Below are 19,233 nucleotides of genomic sequence, written 5' to 3'. Positions count from 1 at the left end.
ATATGTATAATTGTACAAAAAGAATATTAATGTGTATTGGACGAACGATTATAATCGATATGCTAACTTTCTGTCTGTGAATAATTTGAATTTTCCTCAATACTTATAGCGCAAGGTACATACTCTTGTCCTGATTCCTGCAAAAAAATAAATCATCTATACACATATAATTTGTTTGTAACGAACAAGATTTTAAAAATAAACAAATACAAATACATACTGAATTAACAATAATTTGTCGTCCTTCTTCTAAATTAAGCCCGTCCACATCTTCTGCTGTTAATATTATTACAGAATCTTCAGGCATACTATTTTCATCTATGTAAGTTATAGGAATTTCCGATGAAACCTACAATTGAAATTTGTTAATAAATAATTAGATTCAGTACGCGAGAAATAATAGGAGCGTCTGAAAACTTTCAATACCTCGCAATATGTGAAATCAGATCCTTCTTCTACCTTCGCTTCCGGATTATGTTTAGAATCCGTTATTCTTTGCTTCTTTGAGTTTAATGAACGCTCTGACTTTTTGCCGTCTTGTTGAAGGCGTCTCCATATAGTAGTCTTTGGAATATGATAAGTAATTGACGCTGCTGCTTGTGACATTTTTCCTCCTTTACAAGCAGCAACAGCTTCTTCTAAACGAGATTTTTTTAACTCTTCATTTTCCGTTTTACGCTTTTTCCAAAATGATAATGGTAGTTTTCCCTCGTCTACCAATCGAGCTTTATCTCTAAATAAAGTAGTCTTTGGAATCTGAAAACATAGTTATTGTTACTACTCTAAAAAAATCAAATAACGTTATAACCGTGTAATCGATTAACAACTAAATAATTTACTTTGAATTCAAGTGCAACTTTGGTTAAATTCTCTCCCCTTTCTAGAGCTTTAACTGCAGCTTCTCGTTTATCAGAACCATAAGACCGTTTCATTTCAGAACGTAATATTTGATACCCTTCTTTCTGAATCCTTCTCCATAAGACAGTTTTGGGTATACTAAACATTTCTGATGCATGTTGCAAACTTGATCCACCTGCAATAATAATGAAGTAAATTGGGTAATACTATAGAATCAGAATTTTATTAAATATGAAATAGACACCAACCAATTACCGCATTTATAGCAGCCTTCATACATTCCGCGGGATACTCATTTCTCGATGCGTTCAAATGTATACCTAATGCTTTAGCACGCATGTACAAAGTCGAACGCGGTATGTTATGTTTAGTAGAAGCTTCTATCAATGTTTGACCAGACTTTAAATCATTAATTGCCGACGCTAGCATATCATCACTATAATCTCTTTTCGTTGTGTCTCGTCTACGTTTCTTTTTTTTATGTGAAATGGAATTTTCAATGATCTCTTGTTTTTGTTGGTCCTCTAAATCTTCATAACCATGTTGCAATGTATTAATAACATTTTCTTCACTCTCACTAATTACAGTCATTGGCTCCTCATTATTATCATTAAAATCTTTAGTGCTCGCAATAGAGTCACTTTCATCAAGTCCATCGATCTGTAAATACAAGGTACATCAAAGAGAAGAAAAATATTTTCATACTATGCGTTTAAATAATGAAACCAACCTCAATGAGACCACAAATTTTTAATGAACGTGCTGCATCTAATAAACTACTGATATTCTCAACTGGGACCCTTACTTCTCCATGGTAAGTGAATTCTATGATAGATTTTATATCTTGAGCAGATATATCGCTTAATATTATCGTTGGATGATCTTCATTTACTTGACTCAATATTTCCTAGCAGTACAAAGACACATGAAAAGGAAATCTAAATGTTCATTTATATTTAAGAAAAGAGATGTTTAAAGTTCTTATGGGAAAGAAATTATAAGAATTCAATCTGAATTACAATATTAAATGTATAATTCGAGTTCTTGATAACTATCTAAAACTCATCTTAAAATAACTATTCGAATTCAAAACTACAAAGTGTATCCGTAAAAATACAAAAGTTGTTTACTCGAAACAAAGTGCTGCAAGCACAGAGAACTATGCGATGAGCATGAATACGTTCTCCAGCAGCAGCCAGAGTAACATCCACCATACAATCCTCCTCCAAAAGTTGTCTAACTACATCGGATAGATGGTTTTGATAATCATTCCATTTAAACCAGTAGCTCTGATTAATCTCATGTTGGTTAGCAATCTCGGACATGCCGTTTCAGTTTCGTTTCCTTTTCCAATTTCAATAACCCGTATACGACCGGAATTTGGAACAGGACTGAACTCTTCACACCAAGATGTGGACTTTAGTTATTCGTGGCACTTTTTAAAAACTATGATAAACGTCAATAATTTTTTACGATTATTTTGTTATATTTATGCTTTAATTATTCTATAGACATATTACGTTCTTACGTAGGCACTTATTTGAAAATTCGATGTAATAACAAGTAATTCTATGAAAGTTTGATTGTAAGTTAAAGGTGCATTGTGATTGGTAGATACAAATACAATTTTTCCATTTAAGATATAAAGCGTATATCAAGAAATATTCATAATGAACAATACAAAGGAACATTTGTCTACATTGAATTAATTCCAATTAATTATAGTTATAAATAATATTTAAATTTCATTTTCATTTAACATTTTATATCTTTCACATGAAATAAATGCTTTCACTACAGTGTTGGTATGAATGCATGTACAGAATAGTTGGGTTCTCTTCTATGCATTAGTAAACTCGTGTCCTTTTCTATCGTGAGAGTTTTGTGATTGCTTTGAAGTGACGGGGTGTTCGTTTGCTGACTTTTTGACTATTTTATGTAATTGTGTATTTTAAAACAAAATGGTTAGTTATTTTGTACATATCGGTGTTTTCACATGTTACTTTTAATCAGTGACCGGACATCAGAGTTTCTTGATATTTTTAAACATGTGACAGCATAACCTCGATACCGTTACTTTGTTAAAAATGTCATACTTTATCAAGTGTGAATACATTTTCGAAAATTTGTACATTTCTTTTTTTAAACATCGTTTCATTATTCTGAAACCCCGACAATTCTTGTTGCAGTACTTGAATTAATAATTAAAACTTGAATTATTATGCAATGTTTCGCAATTTATTGCGGTTATGTTATTCCATGTACTGTAAAATTCGGTAATGTAGTTTTTATAAAAACTTCTGTACGTAAGAAAAGGATACATACAATATTGTGTTCGTTATATTATTATAGAAACCTTTGATGTTACATGGGCACGAACGTGCCATAACGAAAATTAAATACAATAGAGAAGGAGATTTATTGTTCTCTTCTAGTAAAGATAAAAAACCAAATGTTTGGTATTCTTTGAACGGCGAACGTCTTGGATCTTTTAATGGGCACAATGGTTCTGTATGGTGTATTGATGTTAATTGGGATACAACAAGATTTTTATCTGGCAGTGGTGACAATTCGCTAAGAGTTTGGGATTGTCAAACTGGTTTGTATCTTGTATCTATTTAATATTTTTTTATTTGTTTTTTAAATTTATTTGTATACTTAACACGTGTATTATATTGTAGGAAAAGAAATAGGTCAACTTCACACAAATAGTTCAGTGAGAACATGTAGCTTTAGTTATTCAGCAAACCTTGCTGTTTATTCAACAGACAAAGCTTTAGGACACCAGTGTGAAATGTTTATCATAGATATCAAGAATGTTGATGCAGTATTATCACAAGAAGATGCAATTGCCAGAATTGCTGTCACTGAACCCAAAATCACTGCTATTTTATGGGGTGCATTAGATGAAACAATTATTACTGGTCATGAAGATGGTGAAATCTGTCTTTGGGATGTTAGAGTATGTAATATATTTATATATATTTTTTTTTTAATTGTTAATTTTATTCCTTTCTTTTTTGTAGACAAGGAAAAAATTAACAAGTGTTAAAGGTCACAAAACACAAATAAATGACATGCAATTTAACAAAGATGGCACTATGTTTGTAACTGCATCAAAAGATAATACTGCCAAATTATTTGACAGTGAGTCATTAGTGTTATTGAAAACATACAAAACAGAAAGGCCTGTTAATTCTGCCACAATTTCTCCTATTTTTGATCATGTACGTATTTGTGGTAGTTAAGAACATTTGGACATTTGTGAAATCACATTTATCTCAATTGGTAATAATCATTTTTTTTTATAGGTGGTTCTTGGAGGAGGTCAAGATGCTATGGATGTCACAACAACGTCCACGCGTCAAGGAAAATTCGATTCTCGATTTTTCCATTTAGTATTTGAAGAAGAATTTGCGCGTTTGAAAGGACATTTTGGTCCAATTAATTCTCTTGCGTTTCATCCTAATGGTCGTAGCTTTTCAACGGGTGGAGAAGACGGTTATGTTCGTATTAACACATTTGATCAATCTTATTTCGACTTCCATTTTGAATACTAATTTTCTGAGATAAGAAAAATAAATATGTATCAAATAAATAAACGGTATAAATTATTTTTTCCATTAATTTTGCTTGAATGTCCTGGTTAAATGTAGTAATAAAAGTAAATGTTTCTATATTATGTTATTTTATTGTTTACTCATGTAAAAAAAATGCTACATTGCATTTATAAACAGTATAATATTATTAATATCATATAGTAAGAGGTAGTATCGATAATAGTTTATGTCTAAATATAACGATGAATTATAACGTATACACTTGAATGTTTCAGTATCACCAGTTAGCTCAATTATTTAAAAAAATATTATACTTTATACTTGAAATTCATTTTCAATAAATATCGTGCTTTCACCTGAGCAATATCGTATACAATGTATTCATTGTATAATAGTTCAGATTTTTTCGGTAGTTTAGTAGATATAGGTACGCCATATGGAACTTCAACACCATCTTTCATTTTGTAAACGTTTTCTGGATCAGGTTGTGTTATACCACGACCCCACGTTGAGTGTTTCCCACTCGGTAACTTCTCAATATAATCTGCTTGATATCTTTCATACATGTTACCTAATGCTACCTCGCAAAGCAATAACAATCCCATAGGACTTTCACTATTTGTACAACAATAATTCGCAGATTTGGAAACCATATCTGCGAAGTATATACCTTTACCAAACATGTAACCAGTAACAGGAGCTTCTGGAGGAGCTATTCTTAATCCTTGAGAAAGTATACCAGCAAAGTTAGTGGTTCTGGAACCGTGCCACAATAACTTTTTATTCGGTAACTTCTTGAATGGTTTGAATCTACCATCCTCTCCTTGTCTCTTAATAACAAACACATCTTCAATTTCAAGATCATATTGCGTGTGAGTCTTTCCATGTGTATTCTGCACGTATTGTTTAATAACGTTATATTCTTCACTTTCCTTATCCAATACCTTAATGTCTGTATTTAATTGCTTGTAGTGAGCATCAAGTGGATTCTTCGTCTTATCCGTCTTAGTATGCAAAAGAGAGTAGGCAATCTCCATTTCAAGTAATGCATCCAACATTTCACATTTAGCATGAATTTCTTCCATTGTATCCAAGATTTTAGGTTCAGATACTCCAAAATTATGCGGTATTAAATTATAAAATCTATTTGATGCATCAAGTAACTGAACTCTCTCGAAGTTCTTTTTCTTTAGCACTTCTTGTAAATCTGTTAATACTGAATATGCCTTTTGGATTTGCTTTTTAGACAATTTTCCAAGCGGCATTTTCTCTGTATCAATCTCAAACTCTGCCATCACTTTTTTCATAGTTGCCTCATCAAAGATCAGTTTTATTAAATCTTGAACTGATTTCTCTAGCTCGCTCTTAATATCAGAGTCTAATAATTTCATTGTCACTTCCTCTCCATGGTCAATATCGACTGGATACATTTTGTGAGGTACTTTAACAAAGTGTTCCCTTTGACTCCACAAGTTTCCACTCTTTTCTTCATATAGGCATTCAAATTGGTCGATACATTCCTCCAAAGATAATTTATCCAATTTGGTACCACCAATAGTTGTTCCTATTCTACCCCAGCTTCTAAATAACCAATATTTCTTTTCCTTATCGTGCTTTAATATCTGTAACTTATAATAGCTATTTTTCTTAGTTTGTATGTCTGTAAGTACCAATGTAACTGTGTACTTGTTTTTATTCTCTTGGTATACATGTGCACAATCTTCCAAACCACTATCCGGATCGACAGTTCCACCTCCTTTTAATTGCAGTTTCATTTTACCAGATCCTGACTTCTCAAAGACACTTTTACCTTTACTTTTACTTTTTGAAGCATTTGATTTTTCTGCCACAACATTAATTCTATCAGCTAAGTTACCACCCCAACTTGAAATAGTTTTCTTTGTAATGAGTGAAACAGCAGACTTTGTGTACTCTTTAGCTTCTTCAACAAAGTCTTCAGTAATAACTTGAATGTTAAAATCTTTAGCTTCTTTCATTCTTTTATTCATTTTATCAATTTCATTTTGTGTTGATATAACAGCAGTTAAATGCTCATTAATGTTTGTAGTTACATCTCCACCCAGAAGCATAATATCCTTTTTCAAAGTATCCTTATCTTTTTTTGTATGTCCTAGAATAACAAACTGCATATGTTTCAATGGTTTTGATTTTGCATCAACCTTAGGCCCAGAATCAACCTCATCCTCTTTTTTTACCGCACTCGATGTAGATGGTGCTGTGATCTTTATGAGCCGTTTTTTAACTTTGCATTTTAAAGATTTGCTGTTAAATGTATAAATAGTAATTAATTTCTTTACATACAGTTAATTTGAATATATCAATGTGTAACAATAATTTTTAAGAAAGTACTTACAGATCTGGATATGATTCTTTTAAATCTGATGGTATTACAAATTTCTTTCTTTTAGGATCCTGTGTTACATTTTCACATTTAGTCCATTCTGTCAGATCCCCAGTACATTTGTATCCAATACCTGAATTGTATACAAACTGTCCAGAGCATTTTGGACATGGCTTTAAAGCACCAAAACTGATTACATCTGATAAACGATCTATTATCTAAAATTAAAGAATTTATAAGTTATTTACATATTTACTTGTTTATAAGTAAAAATAATATGGTTAATCTAACATACAGCTGATACTCCTTCTGGGATTTGTTGGTCATTTTTTTCCAACATGGCAATGAGATCAGATTTTTTCATAGAAGATAACATATCTTTAATTACAAATAATTCATCATTCTGTTTCTTCATTGCTTTCTCTTCTTCCACATCTTCTGGTTCATTCTTAATTTTCTTAACTGGTGGAATATCATCTGACTTAATTTTTGGCAAAGCAGCTTTAAGTTTTTGCTGATCATCTTTAGAAAGATCTTCTTTGCCAGGAAGTGTATCGCCACTCTCATAAAATTTAAAACTTTCTCTTACTTTAACAAAACATTCAAGATGATGCCATCTATCTACACCACCATATCTTCTTCCATGTTCACTTTCAAAATCTTTTTTTGATACCCTTATTTCACCCTGTACTATTCTTTCATCACAGGCTTTGCAAGTTGACTTATTAGATTTTGCATATTGAACAAGAAAATCACTTAATGGTCCTGCATTTTTAACAGTACCACTACGTTTTCTGCCTCTCCCAGATACAGGTAATGGAAGTTTGCTTGATTCCTCTACAAAAAGATATTACATACAAATCACTTCATTATATAATATCAAATAATCTGATGTACAACATTGTAATAAACAAACCAATTCTCTTTTCAATATCCTTTTGATCTTCCCATCGAATATTATCATAATTAGAAATATCTGCAGTTGATTTTGGCCTTTGTTTCATAAAAAAACAAGCTGGATGATACCACTTTGGTATCACTCCATCATGAACTGGACTCTACAAGTTAATAGGCACAATTTAATAAATATATTCTAAAGTAAAACAAAATTCTAAAACATGCAAATAATGTTAAGTTCAATGATAGTACTAAAAAATAATATTAATGACTCTAACTACATATGTATTATAATTATTTTGTAATTGAACATTTACAAAATAACGATTTATAAAACCAAATTGAATTTCGTAAATATATTGCGACATATTGCATTCATTACTTCGAACGCATTATTAACCGTAATTTATACCATACATCATTAAAGAAACACAATATTAATTTAAAAAAAATGTTTACAAGTTAAAAGTTTATGAAATGGTATCAGTAAAGATTTATAAATTCACTCAACATTAACGTTAACAGAAATACATACCTGAACAATGGTTGCGAGTCTTAATGAATCCTTCTGAATAGATTGTTTGCAATTTTGACAAGAAGCTCGCGAACTTTTTGCATATTCAACGGAATAAGGTAAATTAGCATCCATCATACCGTTTATAATCGTACTACGATTTTAGTTTTGACGCGAAACACTACAACGGAAATGGGCCATTCAATACGCATGGAGAAAATGCGGGTTGCCCGCCAAATATTAATACGTTCAGAAACTTGATCTATTTTTTCTTCAAGTCATAACACATTAGCGATAATAAATTGCAATCAAGCAATTTTAATCTCATTTGTTATCTGACCAATCGAGTTTAAACCGGAACTAAAATTCAATTTTATACGAATTTTAGAACTTACCTTAATTTTGTTTTTATTACTTGTGTAATTATGCGGTAACACAATTACTGCAACTATAATATTACCTTTACGTAATTATTTTTTTTCTATGTTATATAAGATCTTTAATTTAGTTACAAAATTGACTCAAAATTATACATTTATTTTATACTTTTAGGTTAATTTTCAAACAAATAATTAAAATATAAAATGTATATTTATTTCAATATAATACAGTCGTTGTGTATTTTTTAAACGTATTGATATTACTGTTTTATGTATACTAATTAACGATTAATTATTTTATACAATACATACTTTATTCGTTAATATCTTATTTTATAAATGGAATATTGTTACAAACACCCATTTGTCACAAGTTATAAATAATTCCATTAAAATGTATACCAAATTTTAAGTAAATTTGTATCCACAATCGAAATTACACATTATTGCATGTGTGTAAAGGATTCCACGAATGAACTATAAATTGTAATACAATGTTGGTACACTTTATTTTTATAATCATATAATATTGTACAAATTATTACAGTAAACTATATATTTCTGTAATTACGTCTATGAATGTTTCTCTGCTTTACCAACATGGCTTGCCATAAAAGTGGCTGGCAAGTGGTAGTAGAGTTAAATAATACAGCCATACAGTGCAAAAATGCACTATGTTATTTTTTTTATCGAATGCAGTTTTCATTTCTCTAAAATTATTCCCTACAATAACGTACAAAACTTATTAAGAAAAGATTGAAATTATTAAATTAAATCTGTTACTTTTTTCGACTATCTACATATTCATATAAGCCTATTATAAATCCATAGTGTTTACAAGAAGATAATTAATTCTCCCTTCTTATACCACGCTATCGCTATGTACTATAATAATTTTACATATTTATATATATAATATTTTGATAGATATTATATATATACATACATAAATATATATGTTTAAATGACGCGATGTGTACTAACAAGTTCGGTGTTCCATGATAAATTTGCCATTTCAACAGAAAAAATGTATACACATATGTGTGCCATCCTAGTTTATTGATATAATCGTTTATATTATATTCTATGTTAATGTACATTTTTGTTTATATAAGAGCGCAAAAATAAAACTTAATGTCTTATTACAATGTCTGCGACGAAAAGTTTCAACTTATAGCAATAGATACAATTTACAACTTCAAAAGATTTTTGATTTTATAACTTATTTCATACACACAACTTTACGAAATATTACAAATTAAGCAGCAAATTATAAGTTCCACATTCGTCGCTTAAAAGTATGATGGCGAAATTAGAAAAAGAAAGTATACATGTGATAGAAAAAAATTGAGAGAAACTATTGGTACTCGTTACATACCAAAAGACATCGCGAAACAGTCTAGGGCACTCTCGTTAATTAGTACAATTTGTTACTTGGTATATCATTCAGAAATTGCTTCGTAACATGACGCGTAGACACATCGAATATATGGAGTAAGGACAGTTTTATCGTTCATCGCTCTACGTAATCGTATTAGCGTTAATAACAAAATAGAATTAATTCAAATATATTTGTCTTAGAAAAAGAATTTATATTATAGTGAATTTACTATTTAAGAGTGATTTGCAGTATGACATGTGAGTGTCGCATAAAATGTAAATATACTTCGTATTTATATGTTTTCATAGGCGTGTAGGTCAGGAATATGCAGCTCTAGGATTAACCAAGGAATTAGACTGAAGGCCACCCTTTAATATTTTTACAGTCTATTTTATCTATGTCTGATAACAACAATAAAAATTCTTAAATAAATATATCGGTATAATCATTGATGGAATATTATTACGCAATTAACTAGTTTTTTTTTTGCCAAGAGTTGTAGGTTTATGTGTTGTAATTGCGTCTTAAGCATAATATGCATACACATGTACACGGCACGTCAGTCATTGTATATTACAATGACCGACCGGTATGGAGTACCACAAAATTACGTGAAATTCAGTAAGACAAGACACATGTATCACTCTGCTGATCATTGCTATTTTCCTCTGCCTTGAGATGTACCCGACCTGGTTGTAGGTTTTGCTGGTTGTGGAATAATCGTGATTTCATCATTGATCTTCAATGGTTTCAGAAGGGAGTCATTGGATCTGGACGATGGAGATGAAGGTGTGTTCTTCTTATCCATTACTCGTTTAGCTACGACACTATGTGCCGAGTAAACGTGATTTTCAAACTGCTTATACATTCCAAACGTGGCAGTGCAAACTGTACATTTATAAGATAGATGCGCCGGTTTTAGTGTCATGCCGTGATCTCGCGCGACATGATTTAGTAATTTCCACTGATATACCTAAAAATTAAGATCCACAACCCTCAAGTATCGTGCTGCTTACATTTACATCTCCCAATCTTGCAGACATATAATTTTAGACATTCAGCAAACATGAAAAAACTTACCCTGCCGCATGCGGGACAGCGACCTGCATCTTTTCCTTTGTTTGCTGCTTCTTGCATACTAGATGTAACTAAACCATGAGACCCAAGTAAATGTCTTTCTAGACCCTGTAATGGTGGAAATATGTTATTATAATTTTATCTTTATAGGCAAAAATATCCATAAAAGTTAAATCACAAAAAAACGAAAGATTACTTTTGAATTTATACAATGTGTATTTTAAAATATGGATTGATTCTATTGAAAAAGAGGGAGAGAAAGAGTTGTGTTCTTATGGCTGTTATTCTATATTTACTTTCATGACTGATTCACTAGATTAAAGAAAGGAAAATTATATAAGAAATAGTATACTTATATACCTGATCTGTGAAAAACCGAAACTGACATTTTTGGCAATTCAATGGAGGTCTATTATAAATCATCTTTGGATGTATTTTTACTTTGTGAATCCATTGCATATGATAATATAGCCGTCGCAGATCTCGCATATAACAAACGTAGTTTTTCCTCCAGATTTCGATGAAGTTCCAGAACCAGGAATGGAGGTCTGAGACGTTGTACGCGGCAATGGAGTTATAGATATGCTCGGTTGACTTAACAACTTTGCAGTGGGATTTTTGGGACTTGTTGTTGTGTTCTGAAAAATATAAGGTTTACTAATTATTTTAAAGGTAAGATATATAGTATACACCTAACCAATTATGTAGTATAAATATAAATTCTTGATTTAATAATGTTACACTGTCAAATTGTATCTTATTTATAAATTTCTTTGTATCTTAAGCATAATTTAAATGCTAGTGATTAACATTGGTTTTACATAGGTAATGGAAATTGTCAATCAATTGCTTCAAAATTTATAAATAATGTAAGATTATGTCAATATAAAATCAGACAAATTTTCGTAACGCAAAATGCTACAAGGGACAAAATACATTGTTGAAATCAATAATTACAAAACTAGTTGCACTTCACACTAATCATATGTTTAGCCATAATTTTAAACATACTGTTAAGTCCTATAAGCAATTGTGTACAGCTTTGATTATGGTAAATCTCAAGAAGTTGGTTATAAAAGCCTTTTGCACCTGCGGAACACATTATCCATGCGATCACAAATCTTACAAAATCAATTTAATTTTCCTGGTATGTTCCAACATTTATTTACCTGTGTTGAGGACAATCTAGAGAGAGAGTCGATTACGTTTGGTACAAGTGCAATGGGTGTGGGTTGACCGGAACTGCCGCCGCTACTGCTACTCACTCCCGAGACAGCCGACATGACAGTCCCAGAGCCACCCACCACCTGTCACCACCCATATATTTTTTTACTAATTCTTAAATTTTTATCTACTTGAATTTGTGAACCTGTATCTTTTATAGATATTGATAAAAAAAGAACAAGCCAATGAGAAATCACAGATGTTGCCAATAGATAAATAGAAGATAGAACACCTAAACGTGATTCAGTAAAATGTATATACAATGTAGAGTTTTGTTTCATAAAACAAAGTAGAATACAGATTGGAGAAAACTATAAATTTGCATACTACCTAATTATAGTAGCATTAACTAAATTAAATTTTAATATCATAGAGGGTAATACATTTTTCTTTATAAATTTTGTAAATACTCCGTATTAATATCAACAATAATTATAAAAAAGTATCAGGAAAGTATAAAAACACAGATATACAATGCATATCATATGTGTGCTATACACTATAACTAAAATAGATTATTTCAGGGGCATGACTTTATGTGATTATCATTGCCCATATTAATACTAAATTTTGGTAAAAATTATGGTATACTGTAACATACATTTAATATACAATATAATTCTTTTAATATCAAAATTCATCATGAGTTAAGTATAAGTTTTCTACTATAAAAATACTAAAGTATTTTTATTGATATTAGAAGATTATGGAAATTGAAGAACTTTTTACCTGGAATATTTGGTTACTACCAAATTGGTAAGAAGTGGGAACCAATAAACCGGAAGATGTTGGACGATACATCATTCCTGCAACATTATCTAAAATATTGCAATGTATTGTAATCAAATTTGCAAAATGAATATTTGTAATATAATATTTCTCATCTTACCCTGCCGCATTGTTGTACCACCCGGCCGTAACGTTTTCAAATCTGAATATCTTGGTTGCATCGGCGGCCGTCCTCTTCCACGACCTGTGATTGGAGCAGGAAGTAATTTTGGTAAAAGTGGCTGAGGTCCTTTACCACTCATTGCCATTGCAAGTGCACTGGGGTTAGTCGGTCCAACAGGCCTTGTTCGATTTAGTCTTGGAATCTTTGCCGGTGGCTCCCAATCGGCAGCTGGTTCTAAGTTCTTTTCTGGTCTGAATTTCTTAGTGCAGGCAAGTATATGCCGAGTCAATTTGCCTTTTTGGTTGTCTTCAAATGGACAATTAGGACATTGATGAAAAGCTGGACCACGTTCCAACCTCCCGCGAGTATTATGTTCTGCTTCCATATGGAATAAGATATCATGAGGACTACGCACTTCGACTGGACAAAAATTACACTTGTAGACATAATTACGCATATGTGGAGTTTCTAAATGATGTTGCATGACTAAAGTTGATTCTGTTTTAAAATTACAGAATTCACATTTTTTCAGTTCTAAATGGAATGGTTCATTATTTTCTTTACTAAATTCTAGGTTTTTAATGAGTGAATTTATAGCTAACTTAGTTTCAGCCGATGTGCTACCTTTATCCTGTTTACGCTTTTGAGTCCGTAAAAGATCAGTTTGCACATATTCTTGAACAAGATTCACTCCAATTTGCATGAAAAATTTTCCCAATGGTAAATCAAAATATGTCATTATTTTATTCCTATCATCTTGCCTTATATCATGTTTCTCACTTATAGTACTAAATCCAGATTCAGTTATATCTAATAAATTGTCACCTCTGTCCTCTCCATCATTTTTGCTCTTAGAATTTCCTTCATTTTCACTTTCCTCACTTTTATCTTTATTTTTTTGACTCATATCCAATGAGTCTTCATCACATTCCTCTCCTTTATCTTCTGCACTTCTTTTGCTTCTCTCTTCTCTTTCTTGCTCTTCTAAACATTTCTCTAATTTGGTGACAAATTCTTTCAATGGTTTGAGAGGTGGTTTTTCATATACATATGGTACTATAAAAGATGGTGCCTCTACCACAAACATGTCATCAGTTAAAGTAGGTAATATAGGAGGTGTTACTGTAGGTGTTACTGTAGTCATACTAGTGGTTTTGGGACTTAACTGTGCAGTTTTTGATGTCATGGGCACTGGTGTAATAGTTGTCCTCATATTAGGATACATAGTTTGTGTTGTCATTCCCATTGGGACTACTGAAAATGAGCTAGTACTGGAAACATTGTGATGAGGTTTACTGCTACTTACAGGAACCCCACCACGCCCAGAAAGTATAGAATTTGTATCTATAATAACTAAAGTAGGTTCCTTTTTTCCACCTTTTACGGATTTACTACCAGCTGCAATTTCTACCAGCCGTTTAGTGTCATTAACTACAATAGTAGTTTTACTGTTTTTTACTGGTGATTTTAGTTTCGAATTCTCTTTGTCTTTACTATCAATGCCAGCCAAAGGATCTTCTGGCTTAATTTCCTCAATGTCTGAACCATCATCATCTACTTCCTCTTCTTCTATTTCTTTTTCTATGTAACTTGTCCTCTTTATATTACGAGAACTTCTTCTTGGTGTAATACTACTAAGATCTACTTGTTTCCTTGATTTCCTTTGTTTTGGGTCTTTGTTAGCACGCTCTGGTGAAGTATTATGACCATTCTTTGCACTATCAGTTATTTCTTCAATATCAGGACTATCGCAGCTTCCATTTTCTTCACAGATTTTTACATCAGATATATCCATACTACTATCAGCAATTTCGCTACTGTCATTAAGCTGTATATCACTACTGCCTGATAAATTGATATTATCCTCAAGGGCAGAACTTTTCATAGTGAACACGTCGTCATTATCAGAATGTATTTCTGTTACATTTTCATCGAGACATTCAACATCTGAATTATTACTCTGTTCATCAACTTCCATAGCCTCACATGATGTGTTTTTACACTTATCTTCAGTCTTAGTCACTTCACTAAAATTGTTCATCTCACTGACACCCTCAGATGATTTAGACATTTTAGAGTCATTTTCTGACTCCGACATCTCACCCCCTTTACTTCTACCTTTCTCTATCCCATTTTGTTCACTATTATCAGATTCTAAATCCCCTTCTTCAATATCAACTTTTATTCTATGTTTGTCCTCATCATCTTCGTTTCCATTTGCTTCCCTCTCCACCTTTACTGCACTGCTAATTTCTTTTGACACAAGTTTGGATGCATCAGTATCTGCACCAATGAATTCTTCTTTGACATTATAATTTCCATTAACCCCATTTGGAATCACATCTGCAAAACATAATAAATATTTTTATACAAATGCTAATGATTTTATATATCATTTATATCATTAAGAATATAATTACTCAGTGATGGTAAATAAGGCACGCTGTTAATATTATTTCGTAATCTAATTATAGAATTTTAATCACATTATTGAGTGATAAGTCAGTAAATGTATTTGTTATTGATAATTATATATTAATGGTAGAGGATTAAAAAACAAAATGTTATACATGTCCAATCAAGTGTTATGGAGTAAGAATCATTTGCACCTTAATGACATTCAAACCCAATTAAATGTTACAAAGTGCAGTGAAACAATACACCAACAAATAATAGAAACCCAATGGCAATGTCATTTCTCAACAACAGTTAAGGAAAGTTTGCAGTAAACACAGAAGTAAGTACTGGACGAATCAGAAGAGTTGCACTAACAGTTTCAAACAGGGACACAGCATACCTTTGAGAACCTTATCAGGACTGGCCTGAGATGAGTCCTTAACAGGGGGTTCTTCCAACGTGCCTTCCATGGGGCCACCACTGTACAGTTGATCTAAACAATTAATAAGAACACAAGAATAAGCGGCTCGTGGCGACGACGCGTTTCATTACATCGACGATGTGAACGCGAGGGCGGGGAGAGGGAGGGAATTTTTAGCGGGGCCGAATTTTTCAAAATGGCGCTGCGAATTCCGTACTCCTATTTCCTTGTTCCCATAACCAACAAAGTTCGTGGTATGTTGCCTTCCAGTCGACGCGTCGCCGAAATGCGTCCACTTGCTCCGAAATGTCTTGGCACACACGGTTACAGAAGTAATTAAGGGATAGGAAGTCACCCGTGGATAAAAATGATCGGACGAACGGAGTCCTGTGAAGTAGCTTGAATGGTTAGCGTCTCTCAGTCAGTCACCTGCACTCGCCAGCCACCGCGTCCGAGCGCCAGCCAGCCAGCCAGCCAGTCAGCCCTCCGCCGTACCTCTCCTCTCAACCTTCACAACCTACACCTATACCTACGACTTACACATCGAGCTTTCGCCTTTCGTATACATACATACACGTATAAACATACACTCATTTAAACGCACACACAATCCTATCTCAACACACCATCCATGGGTGTGCGCGCGAGCGCACAACCTTCCGAACTCTCTATACTACATGCCGGACAACACGCCAACCACCTACAGAACAACCCTATGACCTACCGAATCCGATCATGACAGACTGATCTCCCACGACGATACTGCACTTAAACGGCTTTTCCTTACAAAATATTCAACGGTTTACATCCATGTGACTCGAAAAACCGTGAATCAACAAACACTATAATACACGGATTAATGTACGTGACGAAGAAGGAACTAGATAAACGCGGACCATTTTGTCAGATTATCTATATAGATCTGATCCACCCGATCAGCGTTCTTATCCGAGGTTCGACGAGAATTTTGTCGAGTTACCGTTTGTTCTAGTGTCAAACGGTATGAAACATCACGAGAAGACGGAACCAATATCGTTTACTCCAAAAAGCTAAGATAAAACCTCTCTATGAACTCGTTCGAAGGGCACACAGCACTCTTCTAAAAGATGCTGAGCATACTTTAACCTACACCAATGCTCATCTCGATGCAGTATGTATTGTCGTTCGAAGTAACGATAACGTTATTTAGAATTTGGAAAATGTGAAAACGATTCGAGGCACCGGTGATTGAAAACACGAGGAATCCCATTCAGTATGCTCGTTCGGGGCATGTCTCGTGCTACTTAACTCGCTATCCACGAATCCCGGCAGTTCTGTGAGGTAATGGAACGCGTACAAACTCCAACCGTATCCTGTCACCAGGCACAAATATACGCACCTGACCGCTTGCTGTCCTAAACGATTTTCTGATACCGCGACATTTTCACAACCTGCAATCTTCAGTGGCGGCGGTGGAGCTACGATTCGTCCTTATACGCACGATACACGATTTATTCACAAAACCTGTAAATAGTGAACATTCATCGCTGAAAATTAGGCACCAGAGGGCAGGCGCGACGTTGGAAACGTTAAAAAGTTATGCCCAGGGCCGTCATAAAATCGTGGGTTCTTTTCACGAGGGTTAAGCAGAAACAAAATAGAAAGAAGGGGTCGCAGAACGGAAAAAAGAATTCCGTGATGTTTTCTTTCATCTTCACGCCGTTTAAACGCCCTTACACTACTCTCCCCGTGAATATTATCATTCTCGTGTTCATACCGAGAGTAAAAAATTACTTTTGCAAATAACCAAGTCCCTAATGCTTCGAATAAACAAATTCAATTTTTTTCAGATGTCAATATAAATCAAATGACGTCATCGTTTAAATATTCTGTGTATCTTATCGCAAAAATTGCATCATGTATGATATAATAAATTTGTTTTTTAATACGGTAAGTATAAAAAAAAGAATGGACGAATTATTTTTTTTAAAATTAGAAATATTAATATATATTTCATTTAATTGATTTAAAAAATAAAAGCCATGTTCTTGTCGTTGTTTGTGTAATGAACATACGACATTTTTCTCAGAATACTACTCTTTATTTCGCTGATCACGCGCTTTGTAGGCAAAATAACCATGTCAGAAGATAACACCATTGAAGGAATAAATACTACGCTTCAATATAGTGTTAATTAAAAATAAATTATTAACGATCAATTTCATTGTTGGTTCCTTGAATAGAATATGAAAACACTGAAAAGAAGATACACTACAAGTTTCATTGAACAATCTTCAGATATCATCAAAATATTTTATATAATTCGCAAGACGAAAGCTAAGTTATACAAATGTCGGTATTTAACAGCGATCGATATATCATAAATGAATTGCATTACCATAGCAATAGTAATCTATTCATACTGTAAGTTACCAGAGGAATGTAAACATTAGTGTGCACGTTCAAAACAGTTTTGTTATTATCTATCGAGGTGATCTATCTAACACGAGACGAGAGGAGTTATAAAAGTATAGGAAATGCGCAAGGGAATTGAGAGGATCGTCACGGCCCTGGTTATATTGTGTTATTCGGTACCACAACTGTACAAATCATAAAATCCAACAAATCAATCGCAAGTCCCTTGGCGTACTTTGTACAAGTAATTTGTTTTTCTTGCATCTACGATCAAAAACTAAACCACTCATGTCTACTGATTTATTGAAATTTAGAAAGCTGCCGCCATTTCTTCATAAGGGCTGGCTTAACTGTCGAACAGCTGCCGTGGTGGTCGCTAGCCGATCGCGATTATCCCCCCAAAAGAGGACCAATAATCGAAACACACACACATCGCAAATGCCGCGCTATTTAAATTCACTGACCGTTCGGAACACTGATAAATATTCGGCTACACACGCGACTCCTTCGACACTTGGTATACACCGTTTTTATATCAAAATTATTCACATATACTTTGTGTTTATTTGGGTTCGACGTCACGGATCCTTCTTACCTTCGTCGTCGAAAACTGCCAAGATGGCGACGATAATCACGTGACCGCAAATTTTATGACGTACGTGTAATGTTAAAGGGACGAAACGACCAGTAGCGTTTGTTATACATAGTCACGTGATCGAGTACACGTGCACATCCAATGAGAGGCTCTCCCAAGAATAAGGACAATCTGCAATTGCAACAATGTATAATAATAGGGTTGACTAACAAGCCCCCGCCCTTTTCCATAGGTTCTTTTGGGAAACACCCCCAATATGGTTCATGTAACAATATTTCAAA

The 19,233-nt window shown here is 33.1% G+C and overlaps 4 protein-coding genes across 5 annotated transcripts; 1 reads left to right on the top strand and 3 right to left on the bottom strand.

Moving 5' to 3' along the window:
* Positions 1–62: 62 nt before the first annotated feature.
* LOC108570828 lies at positions 63–2,183 on the bottom strand. Its single transcript, XM_017932750.1, has 7 exons — positions 1,989–2,183; positions 1,589–1,765; positions 1,107–1,518; positions 840–1,033; positions 427–756; positions 221–349; positions 63–137 (listed from the first exon to the last, which is right to left on the bottom strand). Exons 1-7 carry the CDS (start codon positions 2,181–2,183, stop codon positions 63–65), a joined length of 1,512 nt encoding a protein of 503 aa, XP_017788239.1.
* Positions 2,184–2,740: 557 nt separating this feature from the next.
* LOC108570823 (eukaryotic translation initiation factor 3 subunit I) lies at positions 2,741–4,418 on the top strand. 2 transcript variants are annotated; one of them, XM_017932739.1, is made up of 5 exons: positions 2,741–2,822; positions 3,211–3,457; positions 3,540–3,820; positions 3,885–4,085; positions 4,170–4,418. In XM_017932739.1, the coding sequence occupies exons 1-5, from the start codon at positions 2,820–2,822 to the stop codon at positions 4,416–4,418; spliced, it is 981 nt and encodes a 326-aa protein (XP_017788228.1). In that variant the 5' UTR covers positions 2,741–2,819. The 2 variants fall into 2 exon arrangements, with proteins under 2 accessions (XP_017788228.1, XP_017788229.1); XM_017932740.1 differs by lacking the exon at positions 2,741–2,822 and adding an exon at positions 3,031–3,134.
* Positions 4,419–4,726: 308 nt separating this feature from the next.
* On the bottom strand, positions 4,727–8,326 carry LOC108570829 (poly [ADP-ribose] polymerase). Its single transcript, XM_017932751.1, has 5 exons — positions 8,213–8,326; positions 7,697–7,838; positions 7,076–7,617; positions 6,793–6,998; positions 4,727–6,701 (listed from the first exon to the last, which is right to left on the bottom strand). Exons 1-5 carry the CDS (start codon positions 8,324–8,326, stop codon positions 4,727–4,729), a joined length of 2,979 nt encoding a protein of 992 aa, XP_017788240.1.
* Positions 8,327–10,239: 1,913 nt separating this feature from the next.
* LOC108570812 lies at positions 10,240–16,521 on the bottom strand. Its single transcript, XM_017932719.1, is given in 9 exon segments — positions 10,240–10,925; positions 11,033–11,137; positions 11,390–11,493; positions 11,496–11,667; positions 12,199–12,336; positions 12,983–13,071; positions 13,143–15,488; positions 15,943–16,035; positions 16,504–16,521. Coding segments are annotated over 9 exon segments (3,366 nt in total). The 5' UTR covers positions 16,508–16,521; the 3' UTR covers positions 10,240–10,610.
* Positions 16,522–19,233: the final 2,712 nt, after the last annotated feature.

The sequence above is a fragment of the Habropoda laboriosa genome, unplaced genomic scaffold (genome assembly GCF_001263275.1).
Source record: "Habropoda laboriosa isolate 0110345459 unplaced genomic scaffold, ASM126327v1 scaffold86, whole genome shotgun sequence".
NCBI classification, from domain to species: domain Eukaryota; kingdom Metazoa; phylum Arthropoda; class Insecta; order Hymenoptera; family Apidae; genus Habropoda; species Habropoda laboriosa.
The sequence above is the reverse complement of the archived record's forward strand: the minus strand, read 5'-3'. Positions and strand labels throughout refer to the sequence as shown.